The sequence below is a fragment of the Manacus vitellinus genome, unplaced genomic scaffold, assembly GCF_001715985.3.
Source record: "Manacus vitellinus isolate BGI_N305 unplaced genomic scaffold, ASM171598v3 scaffold_5_pilon, whole genome shotgun sequence".
NCBI lineage: Eukaryota > Metazoa > Chordata > Aves > Passeriformes > Pipridae > Manacus > Manacus vitellinus.
The window spans coordinates 21,560,730-21,581,391 of NW_021940682.1; the positions used below are offsets into that span (position 1 = coordinate 21,560,730).

Here is a 20,662-nt window from a genome sequence, read left to right on the forward strand (position 1 = left end):
TATAGCAGTATGATTAAGTATTGTACAGTGCAGCATGCCAACTCTAAAATGTCAGAAATTCACCTGCTTACATTCTACACTTTCTGAAGAAATAAAGAGCTTCTTGACAACAGCTTCTTCAACAGTTTGTTCAAAATATTTTGTATTTTCAGTAAAAAAAAAAAAATCAGTTTTTATTGCTGAGACACATGTAAAAATTGAGTAATTATTAACAGAGCATACATTCAGATCAGTTAAGTGAATGTGTAGTAGATGATGCCAAAATATGATTAAGCTCTATGACAGTGGCATTTGAGAGACCTATATAAATAATCTTAAATGGTTGTCATAATGCATCACAAGCTTCATGAATGCAAGGCTGTTTAGAGAATGAATATTTAGTTTCATAAATGTAGATTTTTGACACTTTTTCATTCTCTATCAAAATGGAAAATTAAAAAAAAAACAGCCTTGGAAGTTTTCTGGAGCAAGGGTGAGGTCAAGGTGGGTGGAAAAGAAACTATGTAGAATCCTGACCTATAAAAACCGGTAGCGGATTCTTGGGACATTTACTGAGATTTTGTTATAGTTGAGCCAGTCCAGAGTCAAGTTGCAGCTAAGAGTGGTGAGTGAGGTTCTGCCCCCACCTTTCTGCCAGCACCCGCTCTGTGTACTCCATGGTGATCTAGTTCTAAAACCTAAATCAAAATTACACTTCTTTTCTGTGGGAGGAGGACCTTGAGCTACATTTTAGGTAGCAGCAGTGAATTGTGGCAGGCTTGCTGTCACCCAGAGTTCATCCTTACTTAGAATACGGAACATGCCTGGGTTCAGTCCCCATTCTGTACCCAAATCAGCAATCAAATTCTGTGTCTCCAGTATCACTTGATTAGAAAAAACTCCAGTTGTGTACTTTATTTGTATGAAGTTAAAATACATATTTATGTATTTGTATGGTTTCCATGTCCAGAATGGATAACGGTTATGGAATAGAATATTTTTTTGCAGACTTAATCAGCTCTGTCAGAGATGTTTGATTTAAGGGATAATGTCGTGCTGTATGACAGGTGATTTTGGTTCTTTATTAAAGCTAGCTGAAGCAAATATCATTCCAAAATTTAGGCAGTGAAATCTGAAAACCAGCTTGGTCTTTTTGTCACATAATAGAGATACTCATGGGACATAAAAAAAAGAAAGAGGTAGTTGAGTATGTGGTATTATATATTCATAAAATGTGTTTTAAAATGCATTTACATTCCTAATGAAAACACTTTCTTTCTTTAATCCACCAGCTGACTGATGTGTGACAGTATGTCAGTTGCTGAGGCCTTGCCAAGAAATGCCAGGCAATTCTGCAGGCTCTCTGGAGCTTAGATTAAGTAAATCCAGTTAAGTAAATCCAGCACAGGAAAGAAAGTGGTAGTGTAGGTCTTTGTTCTTATAGATGGACAAGGAAAAGAAATATCATGGATTTATTGAAAAATTGCTTAACTCAGGAGTAATTTCAGGTCAGGCTTTATGGTTAATTTAAATTGCAGTTAAAGGAAAAATCTTTATGAAATACTTGGTTTTAGCTAATTCCTCAGACAGGCTACTTAGTAGTTATATACACCAATGTTTTACTTGATTCTGGCAGTTCTCATAATTATGAAGTAATAAAAGACAGTTCCACTTATGTTAAAACATGAATTTATGTAATTTCATAACTGAAAGATTTCAGTGTCTCATTTGAGTTATTTTCTGGGGTTTTTTGTTTGTTAGCCTTAGTGTTGGCATTATTTCAAACTTAGCAAAGCAGTGGTACCTTACTGGGTACTCTATTTTCTTAAAGTATATGTGTGTATTCTGAAACAAATCAGTAACATGGTCTAGCAACTCTTACAAGGTTAATAAGCCAGGCTTGGTTGTATTTTATACAGTGTTGTCTTTGGATAGTGCTGTTGTATTTATTTTGGGTCATGCTAATAGTAACGGAAGTTTGAGTGATAGAAAGTGAGAAATACAAGACAATTATCCAATTGAAATAAATGGTCAGCTCAGCATTCACCAGACTTGAAAATCGAGTAATACAACACTGCCTAATCACCATGCATTGCCCAGTCTTCAACCTTGCTGAAGGTGTACACTTAAGATAACATGAACATGGCATTAAAAAAAGGGTGTGTATGTTTTTATAGATATAAAATTAATGTTTATATAGATATAAAATATTTTTAATTGTAAAAAGTGTTCAGAGACTTTGAAAATAAATACATATGGTCATCCTGTACATCAGTATAACACATAATTTATGATACATAATTTATATTCTCATTGAGAATGTTAACTTTGTCCGCACTTAAAGACTAGATTTGTGTGATAGCTTAGTAGGCTGCATAAGAAATGTAAGAGTTGAAATGGCATTTCTTGAAAGATGAGTCAAAGATCTCATGATTTTTTAGACAAAATAGGAAGAGAATATAATAACAACCAACGAAATACAGTTTAAAAAGAACCACTGAGAAGTCCCTGCTTCAACTTCTTTCCATATCAGTTTGGAATTACAAATTATAGAGCAGGGTAAGGAAAAAGAGCTAGAGATAAATAATTAACAAGACCCTTGCTGGAATGGTTGTGGCAGCGAGAGCCAAAACAAGTGAACTGCCCAGGTGCTGCAGAAGTCTTATGCTGTAAGGACAGCTGGAGTTCTACCTGTCTGTTCTCCAGTCTCTGAGGATGACATTTGAGGGCAAGTCTAAGATTAGAGCTCAAAATATAACATCATTTCCCCAGAGAACTGTACTGGTTTCTAGTTCAGAGCCTCCGTGAACTAGGCAAGTCTCTGTGTGGTTAGTAACCCTGAGCAGATTTCTTGTTCCGTCTCCCCTTGAGCCTTGTAAGTTCTGACAGTTGTAGCCTCCTGTGGTGAGGAAACACCACAGACTGCGTGGTGTGAAGAATCATTTTGTGTGCCATTTGCAACCTGCCACAGCTGGCTCTTTCACTACCCTCCCTCTTGTGCTGAAGGAGGTGGTGGATGCAGCTGATTCCTAAGTGCCCTCTTCAGTCCTCTACAAAGTCTGTGGGTTGTATCATATTTCTACTGGTTTAATCTATATGAGAGAGGAAGACCAGACTGTGTATGATACACTTGCACAGTGAATTTTCTGTTGTTTTTTTACTCCCCTTTTAATTTCCATCATTCATTTTGACTGTGACTGAATATTAAAGCAACAGCAGCATGAAAATACCTGCTGTGCTGCTGGAGACACCTCCATCATGTCAGCTAAGCCTTTGAGTGGTTACTTAGTACAGTGACACTAAGCTAAGGAATGTTTGTGAGTTTTATATAGGGAACCATTTTTTTAAAGGCAAATCAAACCTATAATCACAGAGATAAAATTATAGGAAGCAGATTATAGATGTATATAGTATATGCATTTAACTTTTACAGTGTCATGTGGAATAAGTAATAGATTCCATTAAAAAAAAATTATGAGGAATTTGCTACCTGCTGCCCTAGGATAAACATGCTGTTGAAGGAACACAAGAAGGAAACTTATACCATGCTTAAGTCAAAAGGGATGATGCAAAATATTAGAAATGTAAATAAGCATTTGGGACAGAGATGTGCAGAGTTTTGAAGACCCTGATTATACTTCATGAGGATATACATGGATGTGTGGTGAAGTTTTCATCATGTTCACCTACTTTGAAGCTGTATTTATGAAGGATGGTAACTGAAGGATGCAGGCAGGTTTATAAGTGCTGACATGTCCTTTCACATTTGGTTTTCTGCCTGCAGCATGGTTTTTTTCCGGGGTTTTTTGTCGTTGTTGTGTTGGTTTTTTTCTGCAGCAGCTGAGTTAGTCTTTTCTTGGTGTTTCTTTTTGGTTTTTTTGTGTTTGGGTTTTTTTTTTGTCTCACTGTGTTATACATGTTTATTTGCAAAAATCCGTTGCACAATTATTTCTTAAAGTCACTGCCCTGTCCTTGGATAGTTCTGTGTACTTCTGTCTCTTTGCTTCAGACTAGTCATAGTAATATATGCACAAGGTTTTTGTATATGTGGGGAGAGAGTGGGTTCCCATCAGGATCCTGCTTTTATTAGAATAATAGGTATTTCTTGCTGTTATTTTCCTTCACCATTGAAATTCTGCTTTCCATACAAAATTTTCTCCTAGCTATATTGTTCTTCTTACCTTATTTTGGAAGAGAAAGCAAGATTTTGGGGTCCCTGCATGTGGGAATATAAGTTGGGATGATGAAATGGCATCCCAGACTACTCCCTGTCCCAGTAGGCATGAGTGGAGTTCTGAGAAGATCCTGTCTGTGCTACACTCTGGGAGCAGTGGCTCCAGTGACACCTTGGTGGGTGCTGCTCTGTTCAGTAGCACTACTTGTGCTGAGGTTGCTCAATGCGCGGCTGCTGCGTTTTCTGTCTTCTGAATAGTTCCAAACAACACAAATCTGTAATGTTAATAAGAATCAAATGATGGAAAAATAAAATCAATTGAATCACAAGTGGCTTTTGAGCATATCTTCTGGTCTTTACCCTAGTACAGGGACAGTGCTTGCATGTAGCTGCCAAATGACTCTGATCTCTTTTTCTGAAGTGAGAGTATTTCTCCTGTATTTTCTTGTATGAATGACTTCATTGGCGGTTCTGATAAATCCAGTTTTGTGACAGTCAATGCAAGCTGACATCTGTTCTGCTTCTTCTTGGGGTAAAAAAATCCTCTTGCGTTTTTACAGTTAGTCTGCTTCTAGTACCGTGTCAATCCTTTGAGTGCTAGTCCATGTGTGCACAGTCAGGTTACTGAGAGAACATGAACACTCTATTTCTGTGCACACTTGTAAATAAGATTTTAAAATTTATAACATTTTATCTTTTTAGAAAGTGTTTATCAGTAATAATAACTTTTACAAAAATCTCAAAATCCTAGTTTTAAGTCTTAAGTACTATGAACTGTCTGAAGTACAATCCAGTAGAAAGGCAAAATAACAAATCGAACACTTAATTTTTCTGATATCTTGTAAGTTAATAACTTTAATTATGACATGACAGCTCTAGTAGGTATAGACAGGTATGTTTACTTCTAAGGACGCCCAATAGCAAGATCTTGCTACTAGTGAAGCGAGAATTTTGAGAGGCAGAATGTTTGCAACGGCTTGCAGTTGAATTTGCTCATCATAGTTGATCTAACAGCTGTTCTGTTTAAATTATAGTAAAGATTCGACACTGTGCAGTAAGACAGTAGAAAATAATTACAGTGTTCTCATTTTCTTGAAGTTCTAAGACTGTATATTCAGCACATTTACTCATCCAGCATCAGAGTGACAGAATTTAATAAAATTAAATTTGCATAATACTTAATGCCATGTTTTGTACTCATTTGTTAATAGAGAAATGGCAGTAGTATGATGGTCTACTGTTAGCATGAAAGATAATCTTAACAGACTGGTGATTTCCTGTTTAGTAACTGGTTTTTTTCTTTTTCTTTTTTTTTTCCTTCTGGCATGTTCCTGACACTCCTACTTGCTTGTGGCAATGAATATTTTGATCCTTGTGAATTGTAGAGCCTATTGTGAAGAATGGCAGGCCTCCAACATCTCACAGCATGCACTCGTTTCTCCACCAATACACAGGATCTTTCAAGAAGCCCCCTTTACGGAGACCACATAGCGTCATAGGGGGCAGCCTCGGCTCCTTCATGGCAATGCCCAGAAATGGGAGCAGATTAGGTAATTTCCTACATTGTTTGTTTAAATGAAGTTTTCTGTGAAAAGTAATGTTTGTATTGATTCTTAGGAAGAGAGATGATTATTCTAATGCTTTGATAAATCTCTGGGTCTGCAGTAATTTTTTCTGGAATTGTTCGAGAATTTTGTTTTTGAGTCACTGAGTGTCTCCTAAGATTTTCAGGAAGAAAGCAATCAGAAGAACACACAGAAATCACTCATGAATTTTTGACAAGTTGCAGTGTTACAAAAGTTACAAAATATTCTTTCTAAATACTTTGCAAGGAACCCGTATGTCCATCTCAATTAAGCATTGGCAAGAAGTACCATAAATGTAATATGTTAAAAATAGAGACTAATCGTCTGATATGTGGAATTTTAAAAGAACCGGTGTATTACTTCGCATTATTATAAGGAAAAAATGTTTTTTTCAGTGACAAATTAAGACCACTCAACTATAATTATCTTTTTGTTGTGCTCCCGAGGTATATTTGTGCCTCTGTAAAGCAAAAAAGTTGTGAAATATTTTCTCTTCTACAAGTAATTTGTCATGTTGCTGCCTCCAGTCACCATTAATGTTTTACCCTGCTTTTATGTTATTTTAAATTATGCTTAATTAATTGATTCTAGAAAATGAGAGCAAGTCACAGCTTAATTAGAATTTTATGATTTTTTCAATCTTCTGCCCTCCTTTAGAAGTGTGTGATAAACTGATCTTCAAGATTAAGCTATGAATCTTCAAGATAGTAGTCAAACCACTTATATCCTACTCTGCTGTAATATCATTCATCATTTTCAAAAACATGCCTTTTTACTGCTTGTGCTACTGTTCAGACTGAATCTGTCTTCTTCAACCTGTCCTCTTGAATTGACTACAGCAGCTGTCATCACACAAGAAAATGGGTATTAGTGTGCACAGTTTGACTGCTATATCAATTCCTGATTTCACTCAAGTACTGTACACAGTATTTTATTTTTTTTCATTTTTTCCAGGCCAGTCTTTAGTTAACTTGCCAAGAATCTAACAGGAAGACAAAGTTTAAAAAAATTATTGTGTACTTAAATTTGTCAAACTAGATAAATATAAACTGTGTGCAGGAACAGCAGAGATGTTGTTGAGTACAGAGATGCTTGTACTCTTGTACTTGTGTGTTGACTTTACCATCATTCTCTTAAGATTTTGAAATGTAAATTTACCAGTGACTTATTCCTCCCCAGAATTTCACTTCTTCTTCATGAACTTCAAATGAGCTTTGCAAAAGGAAAATTCATACACAGAATCACAGAATATTCTGAGTTGGAAGGGATCCGCAAGGATCATCAAGACGAACTCTGAAGTGAATGTCCCATAACAGTTTTTGTTTTCATTTAATGATCCTTCAGTTTTCTCCAAAGCTTTATTTTTCATCTGGAAAAATATACTAATATATAAGTATTGTGAAAGAATGACATTAGTTATATTTTTCTCAGATGATCACATTTTATAGGTGAACTATTGTTTAAATAGCATGCATGATTTGAATATGTTAGTCTGTACAAAGTATTATAATAGCATGTTTTAAATAGCTACAGATAGCTGTACAGTTTGTAATTTTGTCGAAGTAGTATGGGATAGATGCACAGAATGTATCATAGAATCACAGAATGGTTTGGGTTGGAAGATCACCTAGTCCCAACCTCCCTGGAGGTTGCCATGAGCAGGGACAACTTTCACTGGACCAGGTTCTTTATGTGTACATTAAACACCTCTTTTTGCTTTGGATATGATGATACCATTTTTTTACTCCTTATTTGATGAAAATGTAAGCTACGTATACGTGTTATACAGTGGTAGAAAACACAAGTACAGGTATATGCAAGCATAATTACTCTTTCTGCTCCTTTTTCCCATTTTTCCTCCTTTTGTTCCTGCCATGTTAGAATGGTTATTGCTCAGCAGGAAGCTGAGGTTTTGCCTGTTGGGATAATGACATCACAAATTAAACAAGTTAAATGTACTACGCTACACGAAACTTTTATTTTCTTTGCTTTCTTCATCTGTCCTCTTTTCTTTACAGTTTTTCCTTTATTTCATAATAGAAAAATGCGGTCAGAGAGATATCCTAGAAATATCACAAAGTGATGGCAATTAAAGGACGATTATTTGGTTAAAAAAACTAGCTGAAACTGAAACCTGCCACAAGTGCATCTTCATGGCTGCTTGTTTTTGAATAAGATTTTCAACGTAATTCATTGAAAAGCCAAGGAGTGTTTTGGAGTTTTGTTAGCTTTTTGAGCATTGTGCTTGAGTTCCTGCAGTTGTGGTAACGTGTAAAATCCAAAAATACTTTAAAAAGAATTTCTACGTGGAAACTCTCTGTTAGCTTTAGGTTTCATAAAATGCTGTGTAAAATAAAAATTTTTTAACTGTACCTCCATTTAAAATTTGTTTAGTAGTTATTTAATTTAGTATTCAGTTATCAGGATATTTTTAAATAATATAGATGATTCCCAGGCCAAACTGTGAAACCACCGAATGAGGGTCTAGCTGAGGGATTTTTTTTAGTTCACTTGGATCTATACAGCTTCTACAGTCACGTACCTCTGGAAACATTTAACTGCTACAGTCCATGATGAAACTGGAGCTAATAAACTCTTTTTGGCCCTGACCTGGCTGAATGCAGAGCAAACCTGATTGTCCTTGTTCCATGCCTCTGGAGAGGCACCTGGAATGTGCAGAGCCACCTGAAGCTGACCCTCCTGGTGAACTGTAGTAACGACCAGGAGAGAGTTTATCCCTGCTTTTGCCAGTCGAGCTGATATAGTTGTGGAGAAGTTTTCATTGTCATAATTATTAAATGAAAGGAATGAGGTTCCCATACCGCTTTTGTAGTTCGATAACATTAACAGCAAAGGCAATTTCTATGGCCTTCCTCAATTTGAATCCTATTATTAGTGAAACTAATCTTAAAATGTAGTTACTTCATAGGAAAGTAAGCTTTGGAAAAGTGTGCCTTGGAAGGAATCCAATATGCAAGTCATGTGACTATTTTTGTAATAATTTGAGATAAGGTGGAAAGATCATACAGTCTGACTCAGTACTGACTAATTAGTGCCTTTGATTATGGCTCACTTGCAGGAGTTCTCCTTTGCTGCACTGTAGGTTCCCTGTATTAATTTCTTCTGTGATGTGTTCCTTGCACAGCCTGAAATGACGACTTCCCTGAAATGAGGACAGCCTTTTCTGAATTGAGGACAGCCTTTTCCTTTAAATGTACTTCCATAGTTACCCTGTTACACTGTAGTCATCTACAGCTTTAATAAGATGTGTAGAGTACATTGAAATAAACACCTGTGTAAGAGAATGGCTTCGATATTCAGTGAAAGCAGTTCAATACATTATTGAATGTTTAAAACCTCAGAAGACCATTGCAAGTAGGCTCTGATGCAGAAGAACTTATCTATAAGAAAGCTTAGTGAAATTAAGGAAATATTTGCATGATTTTCGTCATTGCTTAATCAAATGTCATCATGCACCTGTGTAAAAATTATTAAAATGTCTAGGTTAATGCCTTAGTCTGGGGTTTATGCTATTAAAATAATGAACATAAGGCTCTACTAATGCCTTTTTACTTCAATAAAATAAAAAGATGAATTTATATTAGATGATGACACAGTCAAATTATTCTTAAAAAGCTTAAAATTATATCTATTTAGAAAATAATTAAAACATCTGCAAACCCTTACAGATAAGAGCAGTTGGGTATTTAGCCCATTGGAAACTCAGGCATGCACTTAATGATGCATTTTTGGATGCTACAACCAGTATCCTGCTTAAGCCTGCTTGGTTATGGGTATGTAGCTTATCCAGACTTACCAGAATTAATCAAATCACAACAGTATTCAAAATCATCATCTTATATAAGTCTGAAATACTGCATTTTTAGACTTGTGTGGTACAAACCACTTTGTCTTCACATTCCTGATATATAAAGAGTAGAATCTCCTTGCAGCTGCATTTTTTGTCCCAAATGTATGGGTTTGTGTTACTAGTTCTTGAACTAGTCCTTAGTTGTGTGTCATTACATAGGTAATCTTCTTAGTAGAATTACCTTTGTCAACTGGAGTGCTCTTTGTAGTTCTGCACATTGCATTTTGAACTGCCCTTTTTTTATAGTAACTTTGTAATACGGATGCTTTTGTGAATTGAACATGAAAAGTATGACAGAATCAGTCCCCTAATTACTTTTTAATAAGTGTCAGTCTTTTTAAAAAAGGAAATTATGTAATTGCTCCATGGTTTAAAATACATGTTTTTAAATACAGTCGTTTATTTTGCGGAATTGCTGCGATAACTGTCTCTTACCTAGCTTCCATAAAGAAAATAGACTTTGGGGCCCAATCAATGGGCTTGTGCTAACATGAGGATAAATAACTTGGGGAACAGTTGTCAGTAGGTGCTACACTTCATTTTACAAACAGAATCTCGAAAGCTGTAATTGAAAAGAGGATATTTATTAAATAACTGATACTGTGAATGTGCTCTTTACCAGATACAACAGCACTGTCATAACAGCTTTGCTGCAAATAATGTTTTCAATGATGCTTTTATATTACTAAAAATAATTTCCCACCATTTGTTAGAGATTTTTAAAAATACAGCTGTCAAGTCACTACAGAGGGTAAGAGAGATTTCTTAGCGATTTTGTCTGCTTAGCTTAAAGGTAAGGCTGATCTTTAGGAACCACTTTCTGGAAATCTCTTCCTGTGGTTCAAACTACTATGCTTTTAGAAGCATTGATGAATATTTACCTTGTTTGAAACCAAAAGATTGCTTCTTATTATGTAAGGAGTGCAGGTTAATTTTTCTTATTCAGTCCAAATCTGAGCATGACTTGCACAGAAAATTCTAACGCAGCGTGGATTTTTAATCAAATCCAATATAAATCCACATCACTGCTGGAAAATATGCTTTGTGCATGAGATGCATGCTTAGTTTGTGTGTTTAATTGCAGTATTTTGTGTTAAAATATGTGTTGCTAATTCCTTATGAGTTAATCTTTCTTTTTATATCCATTCTATTTTCTGTAAAAGGAAATTCTTTGCACTGAAGAAGAATTTGTTCCTTTGAAGTCTACATGATTCTGTGTGAGACAAACTAGACAAGTGAAGATGTGCTGATAAGAAACATTGACCTAATGGCTTTTTTCCCCCTAGAAAATCCAGTTTTCTTGCTTGTTGATAGTGAAAAAACTTGCAGTTTTTCTTTTGTTTTGTTTTGGGGTTTTTTTAGTTCTGTAATGCTTTGCAAATGATAAATATTTTCATGTGTGTTGGTGGTAAGACTGAATTGATCTCTATGTGTTTTCCTAATATTAGCATTTTTTTAGGGGTAGAGGTCTGAGGTTTTTAGTTCCTCAGGTTCTCTTTTACCTTGTACAAGATAATGCTTAATATCAAGGAACAGGAGAGGGCAGGGAAATGGGTGGTTTTTGAAGCACCTAGTATTTAATCGCTAGGGTAATTTTGACTTCAGGTATTTCAGAAGTAATAGTGGAGCATTACTCATAGTGAATTGCTTGTATGACCAATTTCCCATGTGTGTCCTTTTGCAAATCATTTGGCTCTCTACTGTTAATTGATTTCCTCTTGTTCATTACGGTGTCTTCCAAAGTCTGGAAAATTCTTTGGTGCTTAAAAGTAATGTATATTATACACATAAACTCTTTTGTGTGGATGAATCTAAAGGATTGTTTTAAAAATACCGATTTCAGTTGACATGAAGATCCTGCAACATCACATAACTCAGGCAGTCTGTTATGTAAATTCCTCCATGAGATCACAAGTTTCACTTAATTGCTCTTAAATGTCAGGTCCTCCACTGAATGCACTTGTACATTGTGGGCCTCTGTTTAGATGGTCATAATACATCCCATTCCTCCACACTTGGACACCAGAGCATTTTATTTCTGAAGTTCCAGTATTTGTCGTTTCTGAAAATAATATACCTATACCTCTCTGTTTTGGGTTTTTTTAAAGCTTTCTGAAGATACATTTAGGTTACTAACATCAGGTATTCTGATTTGAAAATGCTAAATATTCTCAGTCATGTTGTATATCCAAGAGCAGCTAAAAGAGAAGAGGTACTGAGGGAGTTTAGCTGGAAGGGCCTTTAGGAATTAAAATTGGTATTGAAATGTTTGTCTTTTGTTTTGGAAAACTGAGTTCTGCTGCAGTCCAAGTAAGAGAAAGAAAGATAAAGTCTGCGTAGAAGTCCTGTAAAGTAAAGCTATTCATTTTGTGATTATTCCTGAGCCATAAAAAGTATATGTCAAGGCTACCATGGCTGTGATGAGCCTTTGACTCTGCCATGTAATCCGAAGCGCAGTAATGATTGAATTGTTTTCCATCTCTTCAAAAGAGCTGATTAACTGTTTTCAATTCTTTGGATTATTTTTAAGATATTGTTCATGAAAATCTGAAAATGGGGTCAGATGGGGAAAGTGACCAAGCTTCTGGAACGTCATCTGATGAAGTTCAGTCTCCCACAGGTGTTTGTCTCAGAAACCGGATACACAGACGAATCTCCATGGAGGTAATTTATTTTTCATATAAGGATCATTTAAATTGACAAGAGAGTTGGGGGTTGCTTTAATTGTTTGTTATAACTGGTTATCTTCTCAATTAACTGTAATTGTTCTGACATAAAATAGTTTCAATTCTGCACTAAATACGTCCTCATTTGTCACACAGAAAGATGGTTATCTTGCACTGTTTATGAACTGTTAATTTTGAAAATCTACATATGGTTTGAAACTTGTTTTTTTGGGAGGAATTTCTTGAGTTTAGCATTTGAATAGCATTCTGTCACATTCTGTGCAGTTCACTGAATGTATTCAAGAAGATACATGGTTTAGACATTTTTTTTTACTTAACACTGTTTTCTGGTCTTTGCAAAACTAATGCTACGGCAGCAATGGTCCTGACTGCTTCAGCCTTTTCCTTTCTTCCTGTTTTTTTCATGAACGGAACTTTACAGGATGGTAAACAAAAGGAGGAAAAGTACCTTATGAATAACTGTGCACATAATTTCCTTTATTTATGAGTCTCATTATGAATACTAGCCACCCTTGTGCTTGCTTTGTTGTCATTTCCCTTTGTGAACTAAAACAGAACACTTCCTTTTTCTTGAGTGTATAAAAGTTACAATTATAATGATGTCTTTGTTACAGAAGCATGTAAAATTTTTTCGTTGCTGCTTTATAGTATACACAGTAATATGCAAGATTTTGTAAGATTTTAAATCTTCATTCAAAGCCTCATATCAAATACTGGATTGGGAAACAGATTTGGATAAGTTACAGTAGGGTGGACGTGCCAAAACTTTTTTTATTTGTGAGGCATTCTGTTATGCTTGGAATTCCAAGACTCCAAGCATGTAATGCAGATATGAATCCAAGAATGTTGTGAATTAGCTGTATTGATTATTTATATAATTTCTTGCATGTGGAAGGTTTTGTCTTCAGAATCCTGAATTTGTAAATTAATCTCAGGTTTGATCTAAAGACTTCATTCTCCCAAGTTTGCTTGCTGGAGTTTGCTTGGGAGAGCTAAGGTGGGCCTATTGGTTTATGAGGGATACTTAAATTAAGAAAAAAAGTCATTGTAAAAACTTGCTTGTCAGAATGCATGCTGGAGACACTAAAAATCAAGGAAATTATTTAAAAGGATTATTTGCTTTTTGTTCATTGTTTGTTTCCTCTGCATTTTGAAATGCACACTTAAAACAGGAAAGAAATACAGAAATTAATGATGCATGATGAAATTACAAACTGAAATGGAATTCTGTCAAGTCTTCCAGAGAGGGCTAAGAAGCATTAAAGAGTTCTCTTTTATATTAGAATTTAAGAACTCTAAAACAAATTACAAAAGAACTCAGGAAGAGTCAATAAAGTTCAGGAAATTTCTGTGTAGTTTTTCATAAGATGTCAAATAAAAGCATCTTTTCATTGACCTCTTTAATTGTGTAACAAACCTAATATTACTGTTTAAGAGGCTTGGGAAGCTTCTAAGTTTTGTTTATGCAGTGCTGATTTTCTCATTTTTCTCCCAATTCCAATGCTTGTTTCTGACTGTTGAAATTAACATTATTCCTTTATTGACTGGCTCAGTCAGTAAGAGCAGGAATGTTTTTTTGGCAGCTGTTCATGTATATTCTGTAAGAAGTGCAACGTTTCCCTCAAATCCCTTTAGTACTGATATGGTGACTTTTCCCATAAGATTTCATGCTAATGTCTGCCAGCAGCCTCAATTCTGCATTTTAAGAATGCTGCCATTGAGAGATATTTTTGGTGGACTTAAGTTTACTTCTTAGAAGTGCTTAGGTTTGACTTTTACCTGTTTGTGCATTCCAGAGGGAGAAAACTATAACAATCTTTGTAGCTTTAGTTAAAATACCTTTCTAATGATAATCTTTTCAGTCAACTTTCTAATTTCCTTAGTGAAAAGGCCTTAAGTGATTACATCGTCTGCCTGTCTTTCCCTTCTCCTGTTTATCCCGTGGGTCATTTTTAGTCAGTTTTGACAAGTGGGTAGAAATCTTAGATGCTAATTCTCTGCTAATTTCTGTGAAAAAAAAAGCTCTGCATCGGGAGACATTGTTAATGTATCCACTGCTAGGAAAGATGCAGACTTTATTAAATGCCACAGCATCCATATATGAGTTGAGCTTCAAGATATAAGTCAATAGAAAACCCAGTTTTACTCGTTTTGCTGTTTGTGGAACGGGATCGCTTGCTTCCTTGGCCTTTGAGGGAACCAAAGAAAGGTTTCCTCTTGCAAAAAGTCATGCCTGCATGCCTGGTGTGATTTGTGCCATGGAGCTGGCTGGTTCAATAGTAACAATGTGATTACAAAAAGAGAAAGAAACATCTTTGTTGTTAAGTAAGTTTCTGTTATTTCAGTTTTATTTTGCTGGCTTGTGGGGACAGTTAATCTATCATCTCTAGACATCATTGAGTAGCCTATACTCCCTTTATAGCCACTTAGGTTGAGTTATAGCTGTGTGCTATACATACACGTTGGAGTAAATTAGTGTATGTGACAGTGTGTTTTTGCTGTAGTCTGCTGAAGTCATCAGTCCCACTTGAAATCCATTGTAGAATGTATTTGATTAAATATTCACAGTTGGATAAACGCAGTAAATCAATACTCCTGTTCCTCCACATTCAGGTGAATGTGCCTGTCACACTATGGCTATGTGCTTTTTTTGTGTTTAGTTTGGCCAATATTCGCTGTATTTATAGTGGTTTTGTTCATAATTACTTTGTTATATATGTTTATTTCTCTCTGCTGAATTGACAGAAGTCCCGAGTTGTTTTGAAGGTAACTAATCAGGTAAAGCTGAAACCTTGGAACAGTCCTTTTTACTTGAAAGAACTTCGTGTATATAACCAGATTTTTCATGCTAAGCTTGACCTTCCTCTAGGATTCTGAAAATTATCAGCCCATCAAAGAAAAACTCAAGCCTTATTTTAAAGTGCTTGCTGAAAGCATGCATACTGGACTCAAAGTTCTAATTAGAAAAACTGAGTATTAGTATTCCTGGCATGTTTTGTCCATTAGAATACACATTTTGATTTTTAGTGCCTATCCCCACTGCAATCAAATAATGCAGAGCTACAAATAAAATGCTGTCAAAGAACAGCAGACATATTATCTTCTACAGAGTATATGAAAGATTCTGCTGGGAAATAAAACTTGATGTTTCTAAAATTTTTGTATAGAAATATCTTGGAAGATAGAGAAATGCAAAATAGACAATGGAGAGAGAAGTGGAAAACATGTTTGTTGTAGCAGAATCTCCATAACAATAGAAAACTGAAATTTCATAACCTTAAATTGCCCTGCTTTAGATAGGAAGTCATCATACTGCAGTGTAACCTAAATATGAAACATTTCAGATATGAAGTGGTGATAGTGCAATGAGAAAGAATCCTGCTCTGCAGTGAGAAGTCTGCTGGGGTGAAAACTTTCCATACATAGAGATACCAGCTTTCAATCTGTTGTATCCTCCCCCATCCGCCCCCCCCTTTGCCATACAATTTAGGCCGGTGTGACTGCTGCAGACAGGGAGATGGTGTGCATTTGCTTCTGAATTCGACAACACTGCAGCTGAGGTTCTAATTTTTTTTTAATGATTATTTCTTGTTATCATGTGCTTAGAAAACAAAGAGAACGTACCAGAATCTCACTGTGTTGCCTAGATAAAGTTTATTTTGCCTGTAATCCACAGGCTACAAATTGTTGGTAAAGCAGTTGCCTTTTCTTTTTTTTTTTTTTTTCTCTCCTTGCTTCCACTCATTCAGGGAGGAACCATGCTGACAGTAGGTGTGAGGTCTATTATGTGAGGAGTTTGACTTCAAACAGCTGTTAGGTTTCAATTAAAATGTCTACTATTCTCATGCTAATATCAATGATTACTTAGTAAATCAGTAAAATTATCAAAACAGTTGTATGGAATAATTTTTTCAAGTGTCAGAAGCAATACAGCTTAAGAATGACTACTTGTATATCTCTGTTTTAAGTGTATGTGCTTTCATCATGTAACGAGAAACACTTCTCTAGATCATGGAGCTACAACTTAAAGCATTTTTCACTTTGATTTTGCTTGAGAAGAAGACATGGGCAGTAAGGCATTAATATAAATTCATGTTTCAAGCTGTAAGGGTTCGCTGGGGTCCCTGTGCCCACGCACTGCATAGTGAGTGCATCATTAAGAGCTGTGGTGGATAAAAAATACAGAGAAACAGTCTGTGCAAATTGAAACATCTGTTTCCCTTTCCCAGAAGTCCAAGGTCTGTAAGCTGTCTTAGCATGTGAACTGGCGGAGGGCCATAACCCACTGTTCACCAGCCTGTTTCCCAGATATTTTATCCTGAGAAAGAGTTCCTATCCATTGGACTGTCACATTAGTGACAGAAGTGTGTTCCAGATCAGACTGCTCCTACCACACTGCTGTAGAGTATAATTCTCCTCTGGGAGGATTAGCTGAAGGGTCATGCTTTTAGCTGAACAGAAAGAAACACAAAGGCTGTGAATTGATGCTGTAAAGCAGGTGAGCATTGTGCTGGTCACCTTCCGAAAGGAAGTGTGTGGATGAGAAAGAAGTTTTCGGTTAGCTTCACTCTTTATCAGGGCTGTGACTAGTTTGGGGGTCTTGACACAGTCTGAGTAACAGTATGCTGTTGGTACAGTTGGGCAAGTGTACCTTCTCCTGAGAAAACCCCACAAAATTAATTGGTGTTTCAACTGACACAGTGTTAGGATTTTGTTCATAGGCTTCAGATTAGAAGGTGATTTATAGATCCCCCATTCACATGTGCTAACAGGGCACTCTTGGATCTGTTCAATTGCTTGAATGCTTGAACAGCAGACTGGATGGCAGTACTGACACAGGTTTTTGGTTGGGGCAGTGCAGTATCTTCTCCTTCCATTAGTTTTGGAAGCAGGAAGCCACTGTATCCAGGAGAGCCTGAGCATTCAGCCCTACATATCTTGCCCCTCAAGAGGCTCCCGTGGATCCCCAGCAGACATTACTGCATGATGCCTTCTCTGAGCAAAGTTTCTTCCTTCCCTCTTCCTTCTGTGCCTGGCAGCTGCAGAACTCTTTCTGCCTTATTTACTGGGTTTTACCTAACTTCTTTCTCTTTGGCTCCTGAGAATGCATAGCTCTTTCTTCAGTTGTCTCTTCTGAGAATCTAAGCATGTAATCACCTACCAGAAGATTTCAGTACTAGACAGACAAAAAGTTGAAGCTAAATACAATCAAGACTTTTTTTGATTTTCAGTGGTCACTGTATTATCTCCATTCAGTTATGCTTGGCAGCTGTCTCAACCTTTTTCAAGGTAACACTAGAAAATGTGTTATCATCTTTGTAAACTCCTACTTTCAAGTTCACAGGAAACTTGATGATTTCTAAGTCCCTCTTCTAAAACCACAAATGTATGTTCTAAATTACTAGTACAGTTTTGATGAAACTGATGGACCTCCTTTTGATCTGTTTGATTAGCAGACTTTAATTTCTTTTGCATAAGAAAACTGTCACTGAAACAAGAAAAATAATTTCAGTTTGAATAACGGAGGACTTTAACCTGTTTTTTGCTAGATTTTTTAAAGGATAACTGTCTTTGTTATAAGCAATTGATGCTTTTTTTGCCTTTCTGTTAGGAACCTTTGTAATCCTGGTGCTAAAGTTCTTGCATTCCACTTGCAAATGCTTCTTCCTTTAGAAAAGCTACTGCACTAGGCAATGCTCTTTCTATAAGGAGGGAATGTATGCTGGTTTGGTTTTGCATTTTCATAACTCGGATTTCCTTTAAAGTTCCATTTAGGAGTAGCCTGATATAATATTGGGTGTGTTCAGCCATCTGTAAAACACATCTCTAGTAATCACTGGAATGCATCAGATGAGAAGTAGTAGGTTGCAGTTTCATACCCTGCGCTCCAGCCACACTTCTATCCAGGAAGGTCAGATTTCCCGTTTTCACATTCAAGAAGTTGGTTTATTTTGAATTAGCTAGTTTCTTCATGGGACTTTCCGTTTGGTACTTGAAACTTTGTTGATGGTGTGAATGCTAGTGTTAATAATTAACATTACACAGAATTGTTTTAGAGGTCCAAGTTTGCGTTTTTGCAGTGGCATGTTCTGTTTCATTTCTCATGGTATTTTTTTCTTCCTCTTTGCCTCATTCGTCTGGCAAGCTGATAAATTTGTGCTACCTTCTTTCTTTTGGGCAGTTTCTCCTATTACTATGTTACAGAAACTGATGAAAACATACAGAAATCTATATTTAAAAATCAGGATGGTGTAGTAATAAATGAGGCAGAGCTTGCTTTATTAGCTTCTGTTACTGCCTAGCACCTACCACTGAGTCAAACAACCATCAGACCCTGGGTTTCAGCAGGGTTTATGTTGAGGCTGATGCCACAGAGTGATATCTTGATAGGTGATAATTTAGCCAAGCAAACAAAATCAGACATGATCTTTTTAGAGTTGTCATTATTTTTTTTTCATAGTCTTCCTTATATTCTGTAAGTTCACTTCCTTACAAGCTCTCTGAGATGCAATAAAATAATAACAAAACAAAAGTAAAAGAAAAAACACAGAAGAAGTACTTTTAATTATTTCTGGCATAATCTGTCACAGATTTCCTGTGTAATTATACACTTTATGAAAAGAAAGTTAATGTCTCACATTTGAGTTTCATTTCTCCTTTCTCAGATTTTTCAAAACTGCTTTTATGACACATGTATTTATTTTGTTTGTTTTTCATTGGTTGTGAATAGAAACTCCTGGACTGCAGTTTCTGAATACTCTGTGCTGAACAGTTTCAGTCTTTCCCTCTAAAACTACTGGGAGATATGAAGTAAATAAAAAAACCTGCCTGTGTTTTTTTGAAAAAAGAAAGAAAAAGCAGTTTTTATTCAGCCAGTCATTAGTCTAAGCAGCATATCCATGAAATGAAAATTCTTGCTAAAAGTATTTTGAAAAAGAAAGTGTTCAGAATTCATATATTTGACTACTTCCATGAAAAAAACCTGTTGACCTATAATTCTAATTTTGTGCCTTCAGAAATACTAATTGCTGCAAATACTACTGAAAAGATATTTAGCACATTTCATGAGTTTTTCATGGTGCTAAAATAAATTAAAACAAAGATACCCTAACTTTAACCTGGTTTCTGTGCTTTTTATTTTTATATTATTTATTTTATATTTTTATTTGGCCATAGCTGCTGTACATATTGGGATCAATTCTATCCCAAATATAAAAAGCCACGTGATTCAGTGCTCCAGATTGATGCTTTCTTAAATTGTGTTGCATTTCAATAGACTGGCTGAAAACCAGCATGGATTTATGGTACGAGAAGTAGCAGTGATCCTTTGTAGTCTTAAGATTATATTTTCATTATTGCTGCTAACAGAAGTAAAGGTTCTTTGATGACCCTTTCCTCAAGTTTACCAGAATAGTAATTGATTAATTGTGATTTAATGTTTTCACTGAAATAATAACAACATTTAAGTATAAAGAAAAAAATATAGTATTCAGATAGAAATCACTCTGCTGAAGGCACTTTATCCATCATAATGAAATTATAGCTAAACCTGTCTGTTGCAGGGGGGAATGATGATTGTTTTATACACATATAAGGAAGACTGGTATAGATAACTCATCCTAGCTGTTAAAGTAGTCTTTCTGGCTACAGTAATTGAGGCCTATTTATAAAGGTGTTAAAATAACATCCTACAAGGATGCTGTAGGTTTCTTTTGATGCATGTGTATACTGGTGGTTTTGATTCAACACCTCAGAGGTCTACAGAGCTGTAACCAAACAACACAGTTCTTCACAAATATGTTATCTGATTTGGGGTTAGTTTTTTTTCTATTTACTTTGCCTCTAGCAGTCTTGTTGTATGTCATAGTTTTATAGAGGATCCAGTTGGCTTCAACTGTGCTAACTGTCATTTGACAAAAATGCGCTGAAATTTGATAAGGCAACCTTCAGAAAAAACTCCACAAGCTAAAATATTGCAATAAGTACATGCTTATAAGGTTGTATATTAGAATGCTTAAATTCTTACTGGCATAAGCAAGTGTCCTAAAATTAATGTTTGCTTTATGTATCATGAAGTAGCACCTAATACACATTTTTAGTTGAAATATGCAAGGCAAGAATAGAGGGAAAGGTTGGTTGTTTTGGGTTTTTTTCCAGTAAGCATGTCATGAAGTTTAACTGCATTGCATAGAGGGTTATATGTTGTAGATGTCATTAAGCATTCTCTAGTGAACAAAAGCACTGTGAGTTACTAGTGAACAGCTTGTGGTTGCAGCTGACACGTCTCTCTGGTCCTTGCTAAAACTGGTGAGAAGGCTAATTCAGACCAATGCTTACACAAGAGAGCATTTTCATTTGATCTATA

General features: G+C 35.8%; 1 protein-coding gene across 2 annotated transcripts in view; it reads left to right on the forward strand.

Moving 5' to 3' along the window:
- Nucleotides 1–20,662, forward strand: part of CDK17 (cyclin dependent kinase 17) — a 52,014-nt gene that overhangs the window by 6,749 nt on the left and 24,603 nt on the right. For both annotated transcript variants that reach the window (XM_018080510.2, XM_008920240.3), the window contains 2 exons: nt 5,539–5,703; nt 12,141–12,274. In XM_018080510.2, coding sequence (XP_017935999.1) covers nt 5,539–5,703; nt 12,141–12,274 — 299 coding nt within the window. The remainder of the gene's footprint in view (nt 1–5,538; nt 5,704–12,140; nt 12,275–20,662) is intronic.